The sequence below is a fragment of the Leptidea sinapis genome, chromosome 36 (assembly GCF_905404315.1).
Source record: "Leptidea sinapis chromosome 36, ilLepSina1.1, whole genome shotgun sequence".
In the NCBI taxonomy this organism is placed as follows: Eukaryota; Metazoa; Arthropoda; class Insecta; order Lepidoptera; family Pieridae; genus Leptidea; species Leptidea sinapis.
The window spans coordinates 6,678,425-6,705,104 of NC_066300.1; the positions used below are offsets into that span (position 1 = coordinate 6,678,425).

General features: G+C 36.0%; 1 protein-coding gene and 1 non-coding gene across 3 annotated transcripts in view; one reads left to right on the plus strand and one right to left on the minus strand.

Moving 5' to 3' along the window:
* The window catches only part of LOC126975441 (FHIP family protein AGAP011705), a 43,023-nt gene that overhangs the window by 4,893 nt on the left and 11,450 nt on the right, over positions 1–26,680 (plus strand). Inside the window, exons 4-12 of one of the 2 annotated variants that reach the window (XM_050823332.1) lie at positions 3,833–3,902; positions 6,047–6,131; positions 7,804–7,912; positions 9,159–9,319; positions 11,479–11,615; positions 12,400–12,486; positions 19,987–20,175; positions 23,508–23,864; positions 26,056–26,554. In XM_050823332.1, the coding sequence (XP_050679289.1) occupies positions 3,833–3,902; positions 6,047–6,131; positions 7,804–7,912; positions 9,159–9,319; positions 11,479–11,615; positions 12,400–12,486; positions 19,987–20,175; positions 23,508–23,864; positions 26,056–26,554 (1,694 nt within the window). The remainder of the gene's footprint in view (positions 1–3,832; positions 3,903–6,046; positions 6,132–7,803; positions 7,913–9,158; positions 9,320–11,478; positions 11,616–12,399; positions 12,487–19,986; positions 20,176–23,507; positions 23,865–26,055; positions 26,555–26,680) is intronic. The other variant, XM_050823333.1, reaches the window with a different exon arrangement.
* Positions 8,595–8,668, minus strand: Trnay-gua (transfer RNA tyrosine (anticodon GUA)). Its single transcript has one exon. It is a non-coding gene; the product is annotated as a tRNA-Tyr (tRNA).

Below are 26,680 nucleotides of genomic sequence, written 5' to 3' on the forward strand. Positions count from 1 at the left end.
ATGTTTGTTGCATCGTTTTACATATTATATTGTAATTGAAATGATTTGTAGATCGATGGAAATGTAAATCTTGATATAAAAGAGTGCCAATGAGTTTCTTGCAACTTCTCATTCCCTTTACGAAGTAGCGGTAGATTCAATAAGAAAAATGTTTTTTTTTTGACATTCATAAGTGTCATTTCCGTGACCTACATAATGATGAATAAAGTGATTTTGATTTGATTTGATTTGAAATTAAAAGTCTGTGTTGGCGGGAAGACTTCAGTGAGTTATTTGAAATACTTATACTTGTGGCGAACTTAAAATATTGATTTAAACCTGAATTAACATTATCTAAATCAACAATCTAATAACTACCTACTCCATTAGAGCATAAGGTAGTGGAAAACGCATTGATCTCAGTAACGGATAGCAGGTAGTAACAGGACACCAAGGTCTGCAATACAGATCTGCCGTTTTCTCGTATTCCATAACATGAGTAGGTACTTATATAGGTACTCATGTTATTTTATCCGGTGCCGGTGAATAACGTTGGTTTCGCATAAGGGCTGACCAAAGTTATGGATTTAAAACATTATACTTATGTGATATGCGTCTACAAAATGAATATGCAACCTTTTGTATCATAAGTTTTGTTGGAATCGTTTTATTTCGATTGATAGTAGATTCAATGTTATATTTCATGCATCAAACTTTCCTCCACTGAAATTCTCTGAATTAGGACGTTTTTCTTCCTATGGACACACTCAAATTTATAAGAAATAAATATGATAAACATCTATCCCCCTTATTCATAATGGTCCGCTAACTTTAAACAGCCGCTTAGGAGTGTTTTTTCTCATTCTGACTTAGGTCAATAGAAGAGGACAGAGTGAGAATTAACAATGCTTTAAGTTAGCAGACTATTATGAATAAGGGGGAAAATATATAGTTTATTTAATTTAAGTTACAAAATTATATTGATATATCCAAAGTTTTTCTTGCGTACTTGAAATAAAAACTGTAATAGTAAAGCTAGAACAAAACCTAATTAAACCTAATAAAAATTTCTCGTCAAACGGTTGGATTGTAACACTGTTTACATACTTTTTATATACCTTTGAAGAGTAAACAGTTTTTATTTTATTAGCATGCCGGCCATTTTAAACTCGGTTTTATTATTTACTGTTTAGTTTGGCAATAGTTATAAATAAATAAAAATAGCCGCACGCGAATTACCGCGAAGGAGGACCTAGTTTTTTTTTATGGAATAGCAGGACAAACGAGCGTACGGGTCACCTGTTGTTAAGTGATCACCGCCGCTCACAATCTCTTGCAACACCAGAGGAATCACAGGATCGTTGCCGGCCTTAAGTTTATAAGTTTGGGTGTGGGTTGGGGCTTAAAGCGTCCTCCACCAAAACATGGGGGCCCACTGAATTTATGGTTATTTTGTCATGTGTAACCGGCCTTCTAAAACCAACTCGACCCGTGTTGCACATATGCATGAGGCTTCCTCAGGAGCTACTGAGTAACTATGACAGCGGCCGTCCGTGTCGTAGTTACAGGATTCCCGTCAGTAGAACCTACAGGTAGGTCTGTAGGTTCATACTAGCATATAGACTAATAATGCGTGCGTGAGAGTAGAACATCTCGAACGGATAATAAGATACAGCAAGATAAAAAAGATAAGTGAATATATTGTTAAGGGCTTGACACACGGAAACTATAAAGTATATTACATTCCGGAATGTATAGTTTTAAATAATCCATTGGTATACGACTCGACTTGAGTGTAGTGTAGTGCGGTAAAATATTAAACTTATATGTATGATTCATCATATGACTAATTTCCTTATCTACTTGAAGAGTAGAGGTTCAGATAATATTGTCTTATTTCGCTAGCAGTTATTACCGACTTGTTAGGCCCGATAATGCCTGTTATCAAATCAATGTAATATTTAATTTATACACATTAAAAACACTTGACAACACAACATCTTGAGTGTGATAAAACGCGAACTTGGCTTTTGCATTGGGCTGTCTTAGCTAAAGCCTGATATAATTACAGCTGTCAAATGATTATAAAAACGAAATCATAGATTATGCTTACACTCAGCTAAGTATTGCGTAAGTAAAGTCTGAGTACGCTCTATTGATCTCACCCTCAGACTAAGCCATAACCGACTTCAAAAAAGGAGGAGGTTCTCAATTGGTCGGTATTTTTTTATGTTTGTTACCTCAAAGCTTTCGACTGGGTGAATTGATTTTGATAATTTGATTTTTATTTGATAGCTGGTACTTCCCGAGTGGTCCCATTGTAATTTGGTTCAGATCTGACAATGGAATCCATGAGAAAACCATAAAAGTCTTAAATTTTGCTATATATACGTATAGCAAAGTGAATGATAAATTTACGAATTATAATTTTTGGAGTCGGTGTCATTCAAGATAGGTTTGTTACTACATACATAGTTATAGGTGAGATGTGCTTGAGTCGTGAGGAGGCGAGAGGCAAGAGCGGGTCGCAGCGGAAGGAGACCGATTCCAAAAATAACAATAATCGTAACTAGAATACGATTAATTAATTAGATTGTATAAAAATACGCAATTATTTTTATACTTTTTAGTGCACATTATATCTATTGTTTCGAAGGCGGTTGTTTTTTTGTTAAAAAAATTTTATTTTATCACTTTTCTAATAATGTTGCCTGCTGACTGGTCTGGTTTCATTTATACTTTTTTATCACTTTTCTAATAATGTTGCCTGCTGACTGGTCTGGTTTCATTTATACAGGATGTAATCGTTATGTTCTCATGTAATCACTTATATGATATGTTTTTTAAAGAGATAATAAATCTCTTTAAACCAAAGTGTGACCAGGCGATTATTCCGTTACTATTACAGATATAAAAAAAACTTTAAACTGATGTCGAAAGTATGTAACCTGATCAATAAAATGACGTCGAATACTTTTTAAAATCAAACGAGCGGTAACCATATTTTTGTATGCCTCTTAGATTAGGAATTGGTCTCCGCTGCGCTCTAACTAGATACCGCACTACATAAGAATAGTATTTTTTATTACGGCAACTATTAGATACTTGTGTGTGTGGCATCTTGACACTCAATTGCATCTCTAAAATTTTGTAACATACGCTTCGTGTTATTTTACATTGAAATTAATAAAATACAAAATACTTACTGATGATATGTGATCCCAGTGTCTTTCTTATTTCTTGTAGTATGATTTTTACAAAGTTTTACTACACAACCCGGCCGGCATTTTTGTTTCAATTATTGGTAAAGTTTGTGACACGTCAACGCCACACATTGTTCGAGACTGGCTCGAGTATGCTCACTTGGTCGTAGTAATAATTAGTTGCCGCACTCTGCGACTACATCTGCGGTATCTAGTTGGAGCGCAGCGGAGACCAATCCTTAATCTAATTCTGAGGTATGCCTTTAATAATTATTATTAAGTTGAAATTTTTGGGATTTATATTTCCTTACTATACCATCTGGATTGAATTTTGGCAGAATCCTTTATTGGTGAAATAATTTAAGGCCTTTTAATCTGAATACTATTTTTGACTTTCTCTAATGCAATAAAAGACTTAATATAATCCGAATATTATAAATTATAGTGATGATTAGAGGGTGACTGTACTCAGTTATTTTAAAACCGGATCTTCACTATCAGAGATGATAGGAACAAATAATACCATAAACATTTAAAAGTCAAATAAACATTATTCAATTAGGTTTAAACTAAACGCTTTTGAATAGTCTTAACTAACTCATTTTCTATCAACATTAGCTCGTAATGGATAAATCATTTTTTTTTTTCAGATATGAAAACGTAGTGAAATTAGAACAACTGAAGATATTTGGACACCTGATCAATCACTATAGCTCGCAGGTAGTTAATATATTTTTTATAGTTACTGAATCTACTAAATATTCGTAAAAAGTGAGAAGAACATACAAGAAACTCAAGGGCAACTCTTTTAAATTAAATAGAGTATTTTATACGATGGCTGTAATATGCAACTATTGATTATTTTATAAGATGCCGCATCTGATATGACGTGAATCGGGTTCAAAATTAGCAATCTAATAAAGAACTTACCCGTTGAGAGATACAGTTTGTTTTGTCCTCGAAGGAAAATCTTACGTTGCACTAACAGGTTCTTACCAAATTAAGATAGTGACAGCAACACGAGGAGTGAAGGCGTGTTCTGGTAAGAGACAGAGAGATAGTCTCGGACCCAGTTTATAGCCCAAACAAATGGTCGGTTTTGGTCTGGCCGAACCACGACAAGGTCCAACGTCGTACCATTTTCAATAATAATAATAATATTGACACACTTTTTACACAAATTATCTTGCCCCAAGTTAAGCATCTTTAGCCTGTGTTATGGGTTACAAGACAATGATATATTTAATACCACATACTTACTTAAACATACATAAATACATTTAAACATCCATGACTCGGAAACAAACATCCATATTCATCATATAAATGCTTGCACCTACCGGGATACAACCCGGGACCTCTAGCTTAGTAGGTAGGATCGCTAACCACTGGGCTATGCAGGTCGTCAATGGCATGTCTGATTGTCCATCGCTCAAAATTATAAGTATTATCGTCCGGAGTACCTACGACCGTGTACCAATTGGTGCGACGCGCCCATCCACGCTCACCGGACCGTTTGATGGTCCGATCGCACCAAATTCGACCATGTTTTTTTTTATGAAAAAAGGGACGATACGAGCATGACGTTCAGCTGATGGAAATTGATACGCTCTGCCCATTACAATGTAGTGCCACTCAGGATTCTTGAAAAACCCAAAAATTCTGAGCGGCACAACAATTGCGCTCGTCACCTTGAGACATACGATGTTAAGTCTCATTTGCCCAGTAATTTCACTAGCTACGGCGCCCTTCAGACCGAAACACAGTAATGTTTACACATTACTGCTTCACGGCAGAAATAGGCGCCGTTGTGGTACCCATAACCTAGCCGGCATCCTGTGCAAAGGAGCCTCCCACTGGTAAATGTGTTTTTGCTATTAGAGTTGTTCGCTCTCCCACACGATGGACTTATCACCTGTACATGAATCTATAAAGTAGAAATTATTCCTATTTTTATTCCAAACAGGATATCAAATCACTTATTGATTGTCATAAACTACTCACCCATTCGGAAATGAATGCCTCAGACCTGAAAAGGACGGGGCAAGAAAATCAGCGAGCTACTTTTCTTTTTATATAATTTCGATACAATAAAATTAAAATAGTCTCATGGCGGTAGTTCCATTCCCAAACTGTGGTATCATTAAGAAAGTCATTTTTGTTATAGTAACCTTTACCTTAAAAACGCCTTTTAACAGTTTTTTGAATATCGTAATTCATTTGTTTTGAACATTTCCTGGGATCTTGTAAGAGCATAGGTATACGCTTTTACAACAAGATCCCTGAAAATGTTCAAAACAAAAGAATTACGGTATTCAAAAGAATTGTTAAAAAGTGGTAAAGGTTACTATAACATAAATGACTTTCTTAATGATACTACAGATTGGGAATGGAGTGACCGCCCTCAGGCTATTAAATAATAAATTTTATTGTACAATATTACTTTGTCTACATATTTATTCGATGGAAAGAAAAGCCCGCTGAGTTTGTTGCACCCATTCTTCTCAGGTCTGAGGCATTCATTTTGGAATGGGTGGTAGTTTTTTGACTTTCAATAAGTGATATCACATCCTATTTTGAATAAAAATATTTGAATTTGAATACATCGCCCCACAAAACACTAGCTCGACTTAGCCGAGTAGTAGACATACTATAGAAATCTAAGAAGTATTTATTTATTGTAGATTTTAACGATTTTTTAAATATACAATTGCAGTTTCAATATTTCTTCATGGATGGACTGCTGTCACTATTTGCTGATCCAAACTGCTGGCTGTAGGATCTCGTTATAATCTTTATAGTATCTTTAACCATCCAAAAATTATAGGTACCTAACTCTACTAACTATTTTTTTTACGTTTCAGGTGATTGCGGCGGAACCCTTTCTGCGGCCGCTATTGAAACTGCTCAGTGGCTTCCGAAACGAGCTGCCGCCCGTTAATGTCGAATGTACGTTTATTGACACAATTTATAACTCAGTAAGCAAAATTACTGGGCAAATGAGACTTAACATCTTATGTGTCAAGGTGACGAGCGCTATTGTAGCGCCGCTCATAATTTTAGGGCTTTTCAAGAATTCTGAGCGGCACTACATTGTAATGGGCAGGGTGTATCAATTACCATCAGCTGAACGTCCTGCTAGTCTCGTCCCGTATTATCATTAAACAAAAGCTCAGTCTTGCAGGGTAAAACACGAACCCTCTTATTCATAATGGTCCGCTAAGTTTAAACAGCCGCTTATGAGTGTTTTTTCTCATTCTGACTTAGGTCAATAGAAGAAGACAGAGTGAGAATTAGCAATGCTTTAAGTTAGCAGACTATTATGAATAAGGGGGGAAATCTTTAGAGTTAAATACATTTTGGAATCAGGATTTAAAACTATGTAATCCATTCTAAAGAAATGAGATCAGATTTCTTTACTCCGTCATGCGTTTTTAATATCTTGTATGGTGTCAAGAATGACAATCTTCTTATACTAACAGTAGCAACCCAGGCAAAACGACGGAACAGCAGACTCTTGTGAATTAAATTTTAGTTGCAATCCAATGTGGCTTAAAATAATAAAATCCCGCTGAGTTTCCTGCGCCCGTTCTTCTCAGGCCGTAGGCATTTCTGCCAGAAATAATTATTCTGACTTTCATACAATATGATAGAAATATCTATCTTTGAATAGAAATACTAAATATACAAATGATTTAAGTTTTCTTCAGTGTTAATTCCGCCAATATTTGTTTTTAAAAACAATTCGACACGTGTTTCGCCTCTACACGAAGAATCCTCAGGACGTGTTGACTCGCTAAAATCAGGCAGTCTCGTGCAGTACGAGTGAAAAACAAATATTGGCGGAATTAACACTAAAGAAAACTTAAATCATTTGTATAATTATGGATTTCCGCAAAGTAACGCCTAATTCAATAAATTTTCAGAAATACTAAAGAAAAGAAAATCTTTTCTGAAGTTATTCTTACTGGATAGACAGGAATGTATTCAAATATTCGAATGAAATACTGAAGAAATTTATTTTGTGACTATTGAAGGCAAAGGCTAGAGTCTTGTGAGCGAAAACAGAAGCTGATTTCTAATAAAAATGTTAAATGTTTAGGATTAAATCAGTCTTACTCAAAGTGGGCGATAACGCCATTTCATAAAAAAAGCCCTCTTGTGGGCGTTAGAGACCTACGGGAGGCGTTAAAGGGCGCAGAAAAAAATGAGGGATATTGGCGCGTCCGGAGCGATGATTGATTTGTAATGGCATTTAGATAACTTATATTATTTTAAATTTCGAATAAGGGTGTTTGTGCACTCATCCGTGATTTTACGGATCCATGAAAAAAATACGAATTGAATGTACGTTTTTGTATGACTGCCACTTTGAAGAATCACGGATGTGAATGTAAAACGTTTGAGTGCAAAGACGCTCTAATTAGTTTATATTTATGCCCTGTAATACTAGGAATAATTATTGTACTAGAAGTGTAAAAATGATTTTCAAAGGGGGTGGTAAAAGAAATAAGTTTGATAATCTCTGGATTAAATCAATTGAATCATTAATAGAGCATAGTAACCTAGTTATAGGAATGTGTTTATTAATTCATTAATATAAATTAAATCTTATATTTAGGTCAACTGGTGACAGTCCTCAATCAACTATGTGTCGCGCTCATGCAAAATATGAAATTCGTGGATCTGTTCTTCTTGATGACACACACCCAAAATGGCTCCCAACCAGAGTGAGTATTGAAAGTTCCAAACAGGATTTCAGCTTCAGATTTGTTTACATAAATAAAATTTTAAAACAAAGTTTTATGAACTATGCGGGACTCGAACCCACGACCTCGCGTTCCGTCCGAGTGCTCTTCCAACTGAGTTAACCGTTCGAGTGACGTATCTTCACAAAATCTTGTATGCTTTGTTCAACTCTTAGGCTTCATCTACAGGATCTGCTATACAGTTAGAAAATTGACTTGAGATGTCGCTCTTGCAAACATAACAAATTGTTTAGAACTGTATACATTTGAAAGAGCGAAATCTCATGTTAATTTCTCAATATGCAATTATTGGGGTTGAGCAGGTTATCAACTGAAAAGTATATCGTGTAGATGGAGCCACAACACTTGAACAATACATACCAGGATTTACGAACCATATGTCACTCGAACGGTTGGCTCAGTTGTTAGGAGCGCTCGGACGGAACCCGAGATGTCGCGGGTTTGAGTCCCGTTTACACTTTTATTGCAGTCTTTTGAACTTGATATTAATTAACTCCTAAGTCTCTAATCTAAATAATATCTCGGGCGATGCACTACTTGTAGGTATTTTCACTATAAGTGTTAACAGTAAGTTACGTTTTTAAAGTGATAACCCTCACTTCTAGGATTAATACACAATTAAAATATGAAAAATAAAATTTTATGAACGATGCGGGATTCGAACGCACGACCTCCGGCTATACGTGCCGGTGCTCTAACCAACTGAGCTAACCGTTCGAGTACCGCCTCGTTATAAAATTCTGTTTGCTTTGTTCAACTCTCAGGTTGTGGCTTTATCTACAGGATCTACATTACGGTTGATAACCTGCTCAACCCCAATATTTGGATATTAGGAAATTGACTTGAGATGTCGCTCTTTTATTGTGTTGTATTGTTTAGATTTATAACTGAGTGATAATAGTATCACACGAGTGTTTCAATACCTAATTATCAACAGTTGCATACAAGGCTTTATCTATACCCATAATATGAATCGTCTATAAAAGATTCTGAAACAGTTAGCTTACTGCTAACATTAAAAGAGCCAGTCCTAGTAACCATTACATCATCCAAACGAGTGTTGCAATGAAATTCAGTACAACATTACAACAGTTATTAGGACATTGGGTGTTTTAATGTTGACAATAAGCTAACTGTTTTAGAATCTTTAATAGAGGATTTAAAGCATCGGTGTAGATAAAAGTTGTTATATACTTGGTGCATACAGGTTCCTCATAGGGCGACTGCTACTGTCGTCCGTACACCGCGAGGGTTCGTGCGGCTCCTTGGCTCGCGACGCCTTCCTGCTCTGTGCCAAGATGTCGGCGCGGTGCGACCTACTGGCCAGCTGCCTGCTTGAGGGCAATGCCTGTCCCATCCTGGCTACCGGTATGAACTTCTTAGCTTCATCATCATCATCAACCGGAAGACGTCCACTGCTAGACAAAGGCCTCCCCCAAAGATTTCCACGACGATCGGTCCTGCGCTGCCCTCATCCAACGTATTCCGGCGATCTTGACCAGATCGTCGGTCCATCTTCCGGTACGTGGTCGCCATTCGAGGACTTTACTGCCCCATCGGCCATCTGTCAGTCCAATTTTGTGCCCTGCCCACTGCCACTTTAGTTTCGCAATCATTTGTGCTATTATATTAAATTAATTAGCTTAATGTCTTATAATATACAAGCCACAAACTGCAATTCTCTACAGTGCGGTTTTAAAGGAATTTTCACACCACTTTCACTTCCACGTTCAACGAAAATATGGATTGAGCTTAGATAAATCAAATCAAATCAAAATCACTTTATTCATGTCGGTCACGGAAATGACACTTATGAATGTCAAAAAATATTTTTCTTATTGAATCTACTGCTACTTCGTAAAGGGTTGAGTTAATGAGAAGAAGTAGCAAGAAACTCATTGCCACTCTTTTATATCAAGATTTACATTTACATCGATTTACAAATCATTTCAATTACAATATAATATGTAAAATGATGCAACAAACATACTCATACATCAAATAGTCAATGCCTTACACGATTATGTCAAAAAAGGTAAATGTAAATTAATACAAAAGTTATTGAGTACAGTAGCTGCATCATCCACACACACCGTAAATAAACAAAGGTATTCTGTGAGCATTTTATAAGCGATTATAAATAAAATATATCTTATCTTATAATATTGTTTGTCCTCGATGGACTCCTAAACTAATGAACAGATTTTAATGGGGATTACTTCATGGAGTGCAGCTTGGTCCAACTTGAGAGGTAGGATAGTTTTTATTTCGATTTAGGACCCATAATTATTTTTATTTCCAATATTTGTTATATATGGACATATTTTCTATGAGAGAAATTATTGACGCACGGTTTGACAGTTCCGCTGTGAAACAATTTCATTATAACAACAGGGAGCATATTTTACGAAATAATTCTTGATGTTTGGAAATAATTTTGGTAAAGTCCTGTAAAACAGTATTTTTTTATTATCTACAGAACAACGTCTGTCGAGGAATCTAGTATATTTATATATATAATAACTTTTAAGAATGTCAAACCGATAATTTATAGATACGCCTAGATAGACCCTCTTGCTGCTAGATAACCGATGAAAACAGACCAGTCGTATAACTTTTTTGTGCGTGACAAGCTACGTCTTACATACTTTGTATGTCATTTTGTGTAAGTGTGCGTTCATTGCTCAAAATAGAGGTTAACTGTTAACTAACCTCAATTTTTTTTCCACGTTTTAACAGCTTGCACAGTATGTAGACAAAAAATGTCTCTAACGATAGATATTCTAAGGAAATGAGCTTTCTTTTCAAGACTACGACCTGGGGTACCTTCAAAAAAAGGCGTGTACACTGTAGTGTAGACCCACTTAATGTCCGGTAACACTCCTGTTATTCCTCTATTTTTTTACAGGAGTATTGGCGGTGAGGATTAGTTACTTTTATGTGACCGGTATGGTCGTTAGTCATCATATTACTTAAAAGTACACTAATATATATATATATATTCGGCTACACGTTTGGTTTGCCCAAAACACCGTACAACTGCATTTCGTGGCAGCTTTCGGTATGCTTCCACGTGTTCCAGTGTTGGAATAATATCCCGCCTCCCATACGGAACTGCGTTAGTTTAGGGCTATTTAAATTAAAATAAAAGGAATATCTCATTAATGTCCAAAAATCAATTTAAAAAATAAGATTGTGTTGTGTGGCAATGGCAAGTTTAATTCAAGTTTAATTGTATTGATCCAGATTTTTTTTTTTAATTTCTTTAGTTTTAATTTTAGATCCTAGTTTCACAATTTTTGTGCTCTATGCTCGTAGATAATTAATAGTTTGTAAACCTTCGTGTGATAGGACTGTGCGTTAGTAGCGCTCTCTGGGTTTCCACGGAAGTCCAGCGTTGTGGATTCTTTCGAAACCATAACTATGCTGAGTTGGGGGCCCATTGGCGTCATTAGATCATACGTCAGACGTCAATAAACATTTTCTTTCTTTAATATAAATTGTAACTATGTGCAATCTTATCGCAGGCTTGAGCGGTCTATACTCGTTGCTTCCTCGCTCGCTGGACGAGAACGTGCATCGATTGACCCCCGATGACGTCAACAGGGTCAATAAACTCACGCTGTTCATCGATTCCTTGGAGTTCTGTAATGCTGTGGCGCAAGTATGTTAATTTCCATAATAATGGTACAATAGAACCTGAACATAATTCGTCAAGCTTAAAATCTATCAACGTTAGAGACATTCTTTGAGATTTGATATTAATAAATTAAGGCATTATCCTGAATGGACATAAGTCGTATGAACAAGCGATTATCGCATTGTTTGTACAGACTCACTGCACTATAGTGTGCGTGAACTATGACGTCATAGTACATAACAACGAACAATCAAGTGGAAAAGATAGGTTGAAAATAGACATATTTTGTTGTCTGTCACATTAACAATCACATCTGCCGCCGAGAGGTGTAGGCAGAGATTACTGCCTTCCATTTGTCACAGTCCTGACATAATTACCTTGCTTCTTTCACTAGCATCACATCTTTTATTCATACTATCCTGTTCTTGGTATTTTGACCTTTTTAAACATCCTCGACCTGATCCTGATGAATGCACGCCTATGTCTAAGCAATCTAAGTAAATCTAAGTAAGTAAGTCTAAGCAAATGTGGATGGAAATGTTGTGACATTGTGCTCTATAAATTTATGCACTCTTTGTCTTCTTTCATTCATCCGCTCTACATTAATTCACCCCAACATTGTCTTACCAATAACAGTCATTACCTCTTCTTCACCTCACACAACTACACATCACTCTTTCTCAATCTGTCACACTAACGCCACAAATACCACTAACCACCATAAAGCTCTATTTTATTCTTCGTCTGCCACACTCTTATTTCAATCTTATGCATATATCCTATTGAAGATAACCGTTTCGTCTTCCAGGTGGCGCACCCGTCGATACGGAGACATCTATTAGACCTGCTATACCAGGGTTTCCTTGTGCCAGTGTTGGGGCCCGCTTTGTTACAGGTAACGTAGACACCGCACCGCTACCTCATGGGAATCACGCTGTGGGAGTGGATCATTCACGTGACGGTTTCCTTACTGGTTATAGTGCATAAAGAATGTAATTAACGTGACACCATCTCGTTAAATTTCTCACTGATAGTTCATGTTTTTCATCGGCAGAAAAGACGAAGGAGGTTTCTCAACTCGAACGTAGTTTTTTTTTATGTGTGTTCGCGGATAACTTCGTCGTTTATGAACCTTTGATGATTCTTTATTTAATGGAAATGAGATACTCTGAAGGTAATCCCATAACAATTCTAACAAATTTCCTAAAATTGTTCACTCACAGATTTAAAAAAACTGAAAAGCAAAACATAATACTATAATCGTTTTTTATTTAACTTCTATTACTATGTTCTTAAATTTTCAGTGTTTTTTTTTTCTTAGAGTTATTATTATTATTATTTTAGAGGGTTTAGAGGGTGGCTATATGCCTAGTCCTGTTTCGGTCCTAGTAACACCGCGTCCATGATTGAACTATTGTGTTCGCCACTCATACTTATGCGTCGTCTTCAAGCCCTGCCGCGTTTGTGAACCGCAGTATCTTCATGACGCGAGTATTGCAAACAGCACCTAGGAGTAGGGTAATCGCCAAGGATGGTGTTACGCTTATACATTAGTGGGCCGCAATTGCAGAGGAGATGAAGACGCGTTTCATCGGCCTCAAGGCAAAATCTGCAAGTTCTTTCGTTTTTTATTCCGACCACACAGAGGTACTTATTTAGGCGACAGTGCACAGTTAGTATTCTGGTGAGTATCCATAGGTTTTTCCCGCTCAATGATAGGGCTTCATTCGCATTTCTGTTATTGAAAACCTTTATCAGTGCTTTGGAATGGTTCAAACCTGTTGAATTGCTCCAGCGTTTAAGTGCTTCTAGTTGACATTGGTTCCTCAGGGTGTGACGAATTGCGCTCTTCGGCAGTCCACAAATAGGTTCCGGACCGTATTGGACTGCTTTACCTCCAGCTCTTGCAAGCTCATCGGCCATTTCATTGCATATGATTCCGGCATGCCCTGGGACCCATCTGAGAATCACCCTGTTTTAAGGCCTAATGTGTTCAGGCAGTCAGTGCTGTTTTGACTAATTTTGACGCAATCAAGTCAGCGTCTAAATCCAACAGTGAAGCCTGGCTGTCAGAGTGAATATATATGTTTTGGTTGATGTAGCCTTTTTGGATATTGATATCCGCGCATTCTAAAATGGCGTATACTTCAGCTTGAAACATGGAGGTAAATCTTCCCAGGTTTATGCAGGATTTAAACCTGGGGCGTTCTCCATAGACTCCACAGCCAACTTCATTTTCCACTTTGGACTCATCGGTAAACCATAAGAGGCTCCCGTCCTTCCACGAGACTTTGTTGTTCATCCAGTCGTCCCTAGGTAGGTAGGTAGGTAAGGTAGTTCCACAATATAGTGTTTGACAGTTGTTAAAGAGTTTCTTAGAGTTGATCGTGTTCATGATGTGTTCTCTAATAATTGCAGGACCACGATTTTTGGAATTTATGTTACAATTTTATGAATTGACATATTCTGTGTTGGTGGACCTTGAATAAATAAATAAACAAATAAATTGTTAAAAGGAGGCAGAAAGAAAACCGGATTCTTTTTAATGAAATAGGCGCTTCGACTGTGCTGTGTAGTCACCAAAACTGACCCGGTTCTCGACACTAACCTATGCGCAAAAAAGCTAGGCCTAAGGCTAATGAAAAAGTTTTCTGAACGAGGGTGGTGCGTTCGAGTCCGGCCTATTCCATGACGACAGCATGACTTCCCGACATAGAAAAGCTCATAGCCGGCTCTAACTGTACCGCTCTTTTTACGCCCCGGGGAAGTACAGGGCAGTGTAAAACTATGATCGATTTAACCCATAGTAAAATGTGGCATATCATGTATCAAATTGTTATATTCAGTCACGTTAATTGATTCTGAGTGCACGAAATATGTATAATGTATTGGAATATTTTTACTTTTAACGTTATATTTTATTATACGTATAAAATATATGCTCATGAATTGCTTTTATATATATATATATATATACTAGCTGACCCAGCAAAGGTTGTATTGCCATATAAAGTAATTAAAAAGAAATTCAATAATTAAAATTTTTGGGGTATAAAATTAGATGACGACCGGTTCTCAGACCTACCAAATATATCGTAGATACATAAAATTTATCGTACTACAATTATTGTATTCGATTGCCATTTTGCAACCTTATTGCGGATCTGTGGATGGAATGAAATATTTAAAATCGTGTAACCACCCCTCAATAAAAATTTAGGGGTGGACTACCCTTAACATTTAAGAGGATGAAAAATAAATGTTGTTCGATTCTCAGACACAAAATTTGATGAGAAGCACCGCGACACGAGAATTTTATGCATTAGATATATATTTCACGATTGTGTTAGATGGATTAAAATTGACAATAACCAATTTGTGAGATTTTTTAATTAAACTTTATTTTATTTTAGTAAATAATATTGCTTTTTTAATATTTATTTCTTAATTATCTATGTATACCTATTATATTATTTAAGTATATTATATTATGATATGTAGGTATTTTATGGTGTTTTAACTTTTAAACGTTTTCAGCCTTGTATCAAAACGTTAAATCAAATAAATCACACTTTTCTATTCAAATAAAATATTTTCTAAATTGTTCAATCGCGTATAATTATAACATTATCTGTATATACCGATGTATCGCGTGCTTTACAGACTGCAAGGTCACAGATGATTTATTGATTTTAATAATCAGTCATAAATACGCGTGGAATATGGTTTTCTATGTAAATGTGTGATTCATAGAGAATAATATTATATGCAACGAAATTATTTGAATATTTAAATATCGTGCTAGTTAATAGTTACTTACACGACGAGTTCATTTAATATTAAAGTCCTAGGTTTAAACGAATGTTGGTACAAGGCTTATGACGTGTTTGTGTGATTCGTGCTGGTTTCGTTTTGCGCTAATGTGACCTTTATATCTATCCTGTTAACGTCAATATTGGTGAAGCTTACTGCAATCGGACTCACTGTTCTGGTAATTATATTATGTTAGCTATACTCAGACTGGGTGGTACAAATCAATATTTTATTAGCTGACCCGACATTCTGCACATTATAAATAAAATACTGTGATGAATTTGTCAATAATATTTCATAACTTGTTGTTATAATGAAATTGTTTCACAACAGAACTGTGACACCGTGCGTTAATAAATTATCTTATAGAAAATATCTCCATACAAAACAAATATTGTAAATAAAAAATTATTTGGGCCCCAAATCGAAATAAAACTATCCTATTTCTCAAGTTTAAACTGCACTCCATGACGTAATCCCCATTAAAATTCGTTCATTAGTTTAGGAAACAAACATAAGATAAAGATTAATCATTTATTTTTCGTGTTCCATTAGAAAACATTTAACGAAGAGCTTTTCAGCTTTTACGGTTATGTCTTAAATACTTACATATTCTACTGTATACAAACGTATATTTTGCTCAAACTTGATTCCTTTGCAATTATTTATGTGTTGTGCAATTTTGTTCAATAACCAATAAATATAGTTGATTAGTATTATTATTATTTTTGGGGAAATAATCACTTAAATCGGTAAATCTACTGTGCCCTCTATATATGCTTGGACGAACGCCCTAGCGTTGACTATGCTCATTGTGATGAGGCAGTTGGAGAACGTTTAGAGATTTTTTTCCCCTCGCATATTTGGAGTCTCATTTGTATCTAAACACATCATTTGTATCACATCCTCCATAGTCCGGTCAATTTAGACAAAAAAATTAGAGTGAAGTTACATAAAGTCCCAACAAGCTGAAAATCAGTGAAATTGTTCAAAACATAATTACAAACAATGTTTAAAAGTTTCCCATCATTCCCGTGTATGGAAAAAAAATTATTCAAGGTCAAAGGTCAATAAAATGAGGTTTTCGCGATTTTCAGCAAAACGGTAAGTTTTATCATAAAAGTACCTCAGACAAAAATTGTAGATCGTAAAATTATCTATAAAAAATGTTTCGATACTTTTTTTCTTACGAGCCACCGTTTCTGAGATATAACGATTCAAAAAGTTAAAAATCGCGCTAAGTACACTACCTCATAGGTGGCGTGGAAACGTGTGCATATTATGACGATAACAACTTTTATAACTTTTTGGATCGTTATATCTCAGAAACAGTGGCTCGTAAGAAAAAAGTATTGATACATTTTTATAGATAATTTTATTATCTCCAATTTTAGTCCGGGGTTCTTTTATGATAAAACTTAACGTTTTGCTGAAAATCGCGAAAAACTCATTTTTTTAACCTTTGGCCTTGAATAAAAAAAAATCCATACACGGGAATGTCGGGGAACTTTTAAAAATTGTTTATAATTATGTTTTGAACAATTTGACTGATTTTCAGCTTCTTAGGACTTTATGTAATTTCGAATGTCTAAATTGACCGGACTACCAGGCCAATATAGTTAATATACATCCCTCAGAGCGTTTACTGAAGTGTAACTATAATATTAAAATATTGTATGTTTTCTGCGCCTCTTCTTCTCTTTCAGAGCGCCATTTGTTTCCGAAGCGGTAGTATTATCTAGTTACTCTAGTATATTAGAAATGCCATCAAAAAGAATTGTAAAGGAATCAATTTTGAGAAAATAAATGCCTTTTATGCCTTCAAACGCCGCTGTCTCTTCGAGTCACTAGAGATTAGATAGTTCGTATCCCGTAGATTCATTTACAAACATTCCCTACCACCCAGAAAATTATTTAAATCGGCCGGGCCTCATACTCGTACTAACCGCTCGCCTTTGCTTTAGAGTCGATAGCTAACATAAAATCCTTTTACATATAGTCTTGTCATATCAACACACACATCAATACATCTACATTCAAATCATGCTTCTATTAAAAATCATAATACAACATTTCAAAGCAATACGGTCATTTACTTTTTCTTTCTTTACAACTAAATTTCTTCATAGTGACACGGCTTTGCATTTGCATGACACGTTAACAATACCCGCCTGGTACACATGGCATTCTGTAAATTTCTATGCATCGTAACTTTATTGTTTGTCATTGTATAAACCAGAGGTCTGCAAGTAGTTAAAGGTGGGGTCCGGACACTGTGGGAAAATTTTGACGAGGTCGAGAAAAAAACAACTGATAATAATTAAGTGCTACCTATTTAGTGTATGGTTTTAAATAAAATTCAGAAATTATAAAACACAAGGCCTAAAATTAATGTTAGAAACTGCACAAGTGTGTCTTTTCTATGGTGGACGTCCGAACGAACGAATCTCGAACGAAGTGATATCGTTCGAAGGGAAGAAGTTAAAGTCAGACATCTTTGTTTGACATACGTATGTCGAGCCAAATATAGTGGCAAAATTGAAAGCTAGTTATTTGCCATTTTGGTATTTTTTTTATCATATTTGGCTTGAAAATATTATTCCAATAAATAAAGGTATAGCATACCTTTTCTGCGTATTAATTTATACCTGGTATTAACAATATATACCTGGTATTAACAATATTTACCTGGTATTAACAATATTTAGCGATCCGCGGTTCGACCTGCCGACACTAAGTCACGACTACACAAATAATACAGTTTTCATAAGAGGGAACAGAATGCGAGCATTTTACGAAATAACTTAATTTAAATGTAATTTAGAATTCTTATGAATGTCATATTCATGGCTCTAGCCCCTACACCACTCACGACCTGGGACCCATTTTTCCTTGGCTGTCGTATTTCGACGTAGTGTGACGTCTACTTCTGGACAAAGTCCTCCCTCAAAGATCGCCATGACGATCGGTCCAGCGGTGCCTTCATCCAACCTACTCTGGCGATCTTGACCAGATCGTCGGTCCATCTTGTCGGCCTACCAACAGTCGGTCTTCCGGCACGTGGCCGCCCTTCGACGACTTTACTGTCCTAACGGCCATCTGTCCGTTCTCACATTCATTTTAGGCCTTGTGTTTTATAATTTCTGAATTCTATTTAAAACCATACAATAAATAGGTAGCACTTATTGTTATCAGTCGTTTTTTTCTGGACCTCGTTAAAATTTTACCACAGTGTCCGGACCCCACCTTTAACTACTCGCCCTCTGGTTAAGACTAAGTTAAGATTGAGCAATGTTAGTTTAATACTTATTTCTTTAAAAACTGAATTTACATTACAAAGAATAATTATTTATTGCTAACACGTTAATAATGTTTTTTTGGCGGTGCAAAACATCTAAGTTATGAAAAATCTAACTACATTCATCGTGTACCTTTTTCCGTAAATCAAAACATGATAATTCAAGCTAGAGCAGTCTGCTATACACAAAAATCTATTAGTAAAGGCTACCAGTATTATGAAAGAGTGAATAACATCATATTTAATTTTCTATAGCTAATCTCCGAAGAATTATGCTATATGAAATATTCATGCTGTCTTATTAAAAGGTCGAGTGTTTTTCTATTTTAGAATCAGTTTAGACAAATCCATCAGTAATAAAACAATAATTTAAAGAAAAATAAATGGTAAACGTGTCAAGTATACTATTAGTCGTAGTGATATAGTACGCAGCTCATACAGAGAATCACAGTATAGCTTACATCTTACATTCCATGAACACAAGGAAGGTATGAAATAGCGTCATGTGACATCTTCCGTGACGGCTAACTGGTCTATTTTACAGTCAATAGATTTTTCACATCAAACACATGATTCTTCAAATTCTCACAATCAAGTTACTGGTGTATAACGAAATTTCTTGCTTCGTGACAACAATTATATTATTTTTATCACTCTTGCTTATTAGTTACTTATACGATATATTATATATTCGATGTGTGTTTTCGAGTAGACGCTCGATCAGAATGCCCCCACTTTTGCAAAAGAATCTAATACATACCTTTCGTTTTTCATAGACTACCCACATAACGGGATTTCGAATCGAACAACTTACTAATGTCGATTAAAACATATGAATCAATTCATAATAATATTGACACACTTTTTACACAAATTATCTTGCCCCAAGTTAAGCATGTATAGCCTGTGTTATGGGTTACAAGACAATGATATATTTAATACAATATACTTACTTAAACATACATAAATACATTTAAACATCCATCACTCGGAAACAAACATCCATATTCATCATATAAATGCTTGCACCTAGGGGGATTCGGACCTCTAGCTTAGTAGGTAGGATCCCTAACCACTCGGCTATACACGTCGTCAAATTACAATCATCGAATATTATAAATTAAATACAAATAAACATGCTTTAAATCACTAATTTGTAAAACAATAATAACGATAAATTCATTACACACACAACACAGACAGTTTTACAATGGTGAGCCGAACGTAAAGTTAAGTAGTACAGTACAATGGGTCACTGCGCACGACTAACACGCACGTTGGTAGACGAAGGGCGGCTCGTTGCAGAGCGGCCGCGGGGAGCAAGCCGCCGCCACGGCCTACTGCGAGCTGGTGCTTCGCTGCGCCACGCCCGACGGCCTGCTGCGGCAGGTGCTTCGCTACCTGCTCACGTGCCGCTACGACGGCGTGCGGCTGCTGGACGTGCTGCTCTCCAGGCTCGAGGGAAACTCACAGGTCGAGTACCAACTATACGGCTACAATAGACTATTCTCCGATTTTTTTAAATGAATACTAAAATGGTCCTAAAGATTCGATAGTCAAGTGGTATTTTTAAATAATTACACTTTATGCTAAGATAAGTTTTTTAAATTTAAGCAATAATTAATAGTAGCGCCAAAAAGTGAGCCGCCATGACGTCATAATAACTGTAAACTGTACTATACATCAGATACAGAGAACACAACAACAATACCTCCTCGGGCAACATTTTAACGCAGACTGGCATGTGGACAACCTGTATTGTTTTAAACATAGTTGCAAGCAACATTCTCGCCGCTCACCAACAATGTTGATCAACTGTTCCTAAACAAATGGTTACCATGAGTACGAGGCTTAATGTTCCTTGTTTGGAACGTCCGCTCCCAACCGATAGCCGATTGAAACTGGCCTTCCGCTGTACTGTGCATAATGCATTCGTTATATAGCACTCAACGTAACACGGTTAATGTCACTGTCATGACAGTGATAATGATAGTTAATACATACTCAATTCAGACAAGATGTCAATACACTATAATAACATAAACAAATAAACGTCAAAAGTGCGGTGCCTTATTGAATTTCTAAAAATAAAAACGACCTTTCATAGTCCGTATTGTTGTTGTATTGCTTAAACAAATTGTTTCTGCTCTATAGTCACTATTGACTCCCAAAATGGTGGTCGGCGTTTCGATCACGTGACATACAGATAATAAAACTATGATTAATATTGAAAATATAAATAATTCTCATGGTTTTATAACAAATTAAGGGACTGCGCGCACTTATTCAGCTCTTTTCAGCTTTTGTCCATAGAAAACAACAATTTTGTATAGAGACGTGCACGCGTCGATTCAGCTTTCCGCGTCCATTCTGTTTTCGCGGCAAACCAGCATAAAATGAGGGTAAATGTGTTTTTATTATGCGAATGCTATAGAGAGCGTTCGGCGCTAATGCGCCGCGTACAGCGCTGTTCGCCGTCGAATGCGGCTGAACAGCTCTTTACAGGGATGGGTCGCGACTCCTTGTCGACAAGTTGCGACCTGTATTGTTCCTACATTGATTTGACGTAATCATTATGCACGCAAAGATTAAATAGTGCAGACGTGATTTAAAGTTATTATTCTCAATCTTACGACGCCGTACGCGGCTGATAGAAGCAGAGCTGTATAAGTGTGACCAAAATCGTTCAGCGAAACGCGAATGGAGCTGAATAAGTGCGCGTAGTCCCTAATACTGGATTCTTATTTCCTATGGTAAAAACTATATAAATAACATACTTTCATTATTTAATTTTTATAAATGAAACTGACCTATTAGGAACACTGGATCGGTTCCAAGATTGCTCTGAATCTATAACGTGACGAATTTTTGTTGAGTTTAAAGTTTAGTATCGTGCTAACTTAGCAGGTAGTTATGTTGCCAACTCCTTGCCGGAAATGCATTATTTACTAGAAATTTAGGTCGAAATTTCCTATCCTAACCTAACCTTACTTACTATTAAACCTAATTCAACTAATAAATATAAATATGCATATTTTTGTATGATATATGTATAACTAGATAACGCATCTCCTGCAAAAAAAAAATATTGAATTATTAGAGTAAGTACTGATGAAAGATAATCATTATAGCGATATTTTGACTCGGTTGTTTTGATGACGTAATGGGTGTACGGGAACTCGGAAGTCCACATTTCGAAATCGACAAAAAAAAAATTATAACTGTCGTTAATAAAACAAAATGGATAATGTTCTCGTTTACCTTTTCATTGTTTTTCATTTCATGCTGATTTAAGTGAGATACGTGGTCGTTGTTTTCTGTATATGTCTTATTTTAATTACCTCTTTAAATTCAATTCCGTTTCGGCCGAAAGTCGTCCACTGCTGGACAAAGGCATACACCAAAGATCGCCATGACAAATGATATTAACCTCTTTAATTATTATTAATTGTACATTGAAATTATTGTTGCTCTGAAAATTAAAAATTAAAGCGTTTAGACGTTTAGACTTTTTATAATTATATAAAACGACATTATTTGCTAGGTTGTTTTATTTTTATTTTTTATGTTTTCCTGCTTCTCTGCAGATTTATACGAAAAGGTTTGTCGACCTCGGACTCTTATAAAACTTCCAACCCACTCAGCATTCTTAGATTTTGGTAGCACGATAAAAAGGCATTTATTTTCTCAAAATTGATTCCTTTAGAATTCTTTTTGATGTCATTCCTAATAACTACTAGATACTACTACCGCTTCGGAAACAAATGGCGCTCTGAGAGAGAAGAAGCGGCGCAAGATACTATACTGAACCCATTGTTTTGAATTCTTGGAATAACTTTTATACACTTTCGACGGGTAGGACATACTTTCAGCTTGGTTGCATGTACCCATTTAGTGTCTACTATTGGATTCACCTAAAACAAATATTTGTTAATGGTTGCAGTCTGTCTGTTCGCGATAAACTCAAAAACTACTGCACCGATTTGCATGCTGTTTTCACCAATAGAAAGCGTGGTTCTCGAGGAAGGTTTTAATATAAATATGTATAAATTAATGATATTTGTTGGAGGTGTCGGAAAAAATTAAGCTGTCTGGGAGCGTTCAATGAAAATGCTGTCCAAACAAAATAATGTATGGTGGAATTGTGTCTCTTATATAGGTTTACAGAAAAGTCCGGAATAGCATATGTCTACCTAAGGATTACATACTATATTATAGTAATGTAAAAGCTGTTAACACAAATACGATATTAACCATTATAGAAGTAAGGACTTCCTTTAAATTATTCAGTACGTGTTGATTCAAATTCGTTTCAAAATGTTTGTTCAGCTCCAAATTTTCGTCAACTGAAATTTGTTAACACGCGGTAATGAGCGCAGTGTAATGTTATTAAGCATATGTTACACTTCAACTATCATTTTTCTAGTGGTTTAGGCGATGAAGCCTTTTAAGATCATTCACTTGTCTCATAAACTTTTTTATGGAATAGGAGGATAAACGAGCGTACGGGTCACCTGGTGTTAAGTGATCACCGCCGCCCATAATCTCTTGCAACACCGGAGGAATGACAGGAGCGTTGCCGGCCTTTAAGGAGGCAGTATGCGCTTTTTTTTTGAAGGTAAACACCGCATAAGGAAGCTCATTCCACAGCTTTTGTTCCTTTTAAAACATATTGCTAACTAAATGACAGCGGGTTGCCAAAAAGGCTGAGAAAAATAAGGAATATTAATAAGAAAATTACAAGCTGAGCTGTATTTTGGGGAAATCTCTTTGCCACGTTTCTGAAATAACTATTTCAATTTCAGGTTTCGCTCGTCACGCTGTCCCTAATCGAGACCCTGATCGATCTGAATTGCGAGGATGTTATGATAGAACTTGTCTTCAAGTATCTGTTGAATGGTCATCATATTATATCGCCGCTGAAGACCAGGATATCGGACCCGGAGCCTTACAGAGAGGCCGCTGTAGCCTTCCTGAGTCTCAGTCCCAAATGTTGCCAGAGGCCATTGCAGGCCACGTTGCAGTGGGCACAACAGATGTCCGCAAGTGGCAGAAAGATTCTAGATCTGAAGAGTAATACTGATAATGGACTTGTGAACGGGTCAAACGATGATTATATAGCTATGAGTAATTTACTGCAAAATCTCAGCTTCGACTATGCCGTGAGTTTTTGTTTTATTAGATTGAAATTCTAATATTTTACTTAAAAGATATAATGCAGTTCTGAGAAAAATGGACGTAAGAAACTCGGCGGCCGTTATTTTTTAATAAAATTGCATTACTTAATATACTTTTACATTAAATAGCTTGTTGGCGAAAGCCCCATTCTTATGCTATAATTAGATGATATATCTATATATATATATATGTATATATATATATGGATGTTTGTTTCCGAGTCATGGATGTTTAAATGTATTTATGTATGTTTATATGAATTTATGTATGTTTAAGTAAGTATATTGTATTAAATATACCATTGTCTTGTAACCCATTGTAGCACGTATTCTACTCCTACGACTTCTCGATGACTACCCCTGGCTGAGCTAGGGATGCTATGATATAGGAGTTTATGTGTATCTTTGTATGAATGTTTAAGTAAATATATTGTATTAAATATATCGTTGTCTTGCAACCCATAACACAGGCTATATATGCTTAACTTGGGACAAGATAATTTTTGTGAAAAGTGTGTCAATATTATTATTATTATTATATTGTCAAATTATATTGAGTATTCTTATATATTGTAATTATAATTATTATAGTACTGGCTACTTCTAGTTTAGGGCAAGCCAACATGTGTAAAAGTCTGTCAATAATGTCATTATAATTATTTAATTAGTCAAAGTAGAAAATAAGTGAATAAAGAGTGACGTTCAGTTCCGTGGTCACTTGGAAGAGAAGACCAAACTGGCCTCTAAAAAGCTTGGTGTAGTCAGTAAGGCGAGACAGTACTTCACTAAGAGCCACCGCCTGGAACTTTATAAGGCGCAAATTCGGCCTCACATGGAGTACTGTTCTCACCTCTGGGCGGGTGCTCCCAAGTACCAGCTTCTTCCATTTGTCCGCATACAACGAAGAGCGGCTCGAATTCCCTCGCGTTTTTTTAGAAATTTCTTGCCTCGCACAGCCACTTTGTGGAATCAACACCGGCAGCGGTCTTCCCGAACAGATACGACTTAGGGACCTTCAAGAAAAAAAGCATACTCCCACCTTAAAGGCCGGCAACTCATTTCTTGACACACCTGTTGTTGCGGATGTCCAGGGGCGGTTGTCTCAACTCTCCCCATCCCGTGAGCCTCTTGCCCATTTTCCCCCTCTTAAATAAAAAAAATTGAACGTTATACTGTTAAAAATAAAATAGTGACAGACTACATCTATCTCTCCTTGGGTCTTCCATGGGTATGTCATTACATCTTTGTAGACCTTTGTCTTACTATAATTATATATCTTACTAGCTGACCCGACAGACGTTGTTCTGTATATAATAAATAAAAAAATATTTTTATATGAATTTGTCAATAATATATCATAACATCAAAAATTACTTCGTAAAATATGCACCCTGCTGTCGTAATGAAATTGTTTCACAGCAGAACTGTCAAACTGTGCGTCAATAAATTCTCTCATAGAAATTATGTATGGACACATCAAAGAAAAAACAAATTTGTTGTTTTTATTTAATTTAGCAGCATTTTCCTATTTATTCACCTTTTAAACCTTCCCTGGACTTCCACAAATAATTCAAGACCAAAATTTGCCAAATTGGTCCTGCCGTTCTCGAGTTTTAGCGAGACTAACGAACAGCAATTCATTTTTATATATATAGATATATGACGTCAAAATGACTAAATTCACCTACAACGTTGATATATTATCAGATTCCACAATTCAGGCTTTCAAAAGAAACAACTTACCACACCAACATTCTTCAACCAGTTTCCTTCTAATAGTAAATAATAAAAACAGTTATGGACCCCTCGAACTTTAAATGTGTTATTAATAAACGCAAAGTAAAAAAATTACAGAATCTACAGAATTACATGACATGGAGAAGTAATTTTAAACTAGGAGTAACTTTACACTGCGCTTATTAATAAGACAGCTAAAGCATACTCTCACTCTAAGACGTATAATATTGCAAATGTATATTTTTTTTTAATTTATAAATAATAACACACATCTCTAATCGAATCTTTTATTGCTACCATTTTATGGTAAAAAGTTATTCTGCTTGTTATATGAACCCGCACGATAAAAGGCCGAAATCGTGTATATCACAAGTTTCCGTCCCTGTCCCAACACGCGGGGTTAACATTTCTTTTTTTCATTTTTTTTATTGGTTTGCAGAATCCGAACGAGTCTTTACTGGGCAATTACCACGCGTACCTCTGCGATAGTAGGTTCGAGATCGCATCGAGATCCATAGCGTGTGCGAGCTGGACGTCAAAATACAATTATTTTATATCGAACAAATCCGATACAAACATCAATGTGAAAGAGAAAGACATAGAAAATAACGCAACGAGAGAACAGGACAGTCTTGTGTCAATTTGTACGAGCGGGTACGAGACCTTGAAAACGAGCGACACTTCGGATAAAGAGCCGCATAGTCTGAACTCGCTAATAGATGGCGCTGATAAGAATTATGAAGAGACAAAAGAACTCGACTCGCTGTCGTTCGAGAGCAGTGGTTACGATAGTTTTAAGTATAAGGACTATTGCGAATTAAGTGATACAGTGTATTCAGAGGACTCTTTTAGAAAGTGTTTTGAAAAGAGCCAAGACAGCGTCGGTGATATTGAAATGCCTTTACGGAGCTATAGGATAGGTGCTGAAACAATGATTGGTATGTATTTCGTTAATTATATTATGAGTATAATGGAATAATATAACTATAAAAATGGAATCGAGTAACAGAAAATTCACTCACTTCAATTCACCTTAACAAATGCATATACACTATGTTAAAAAA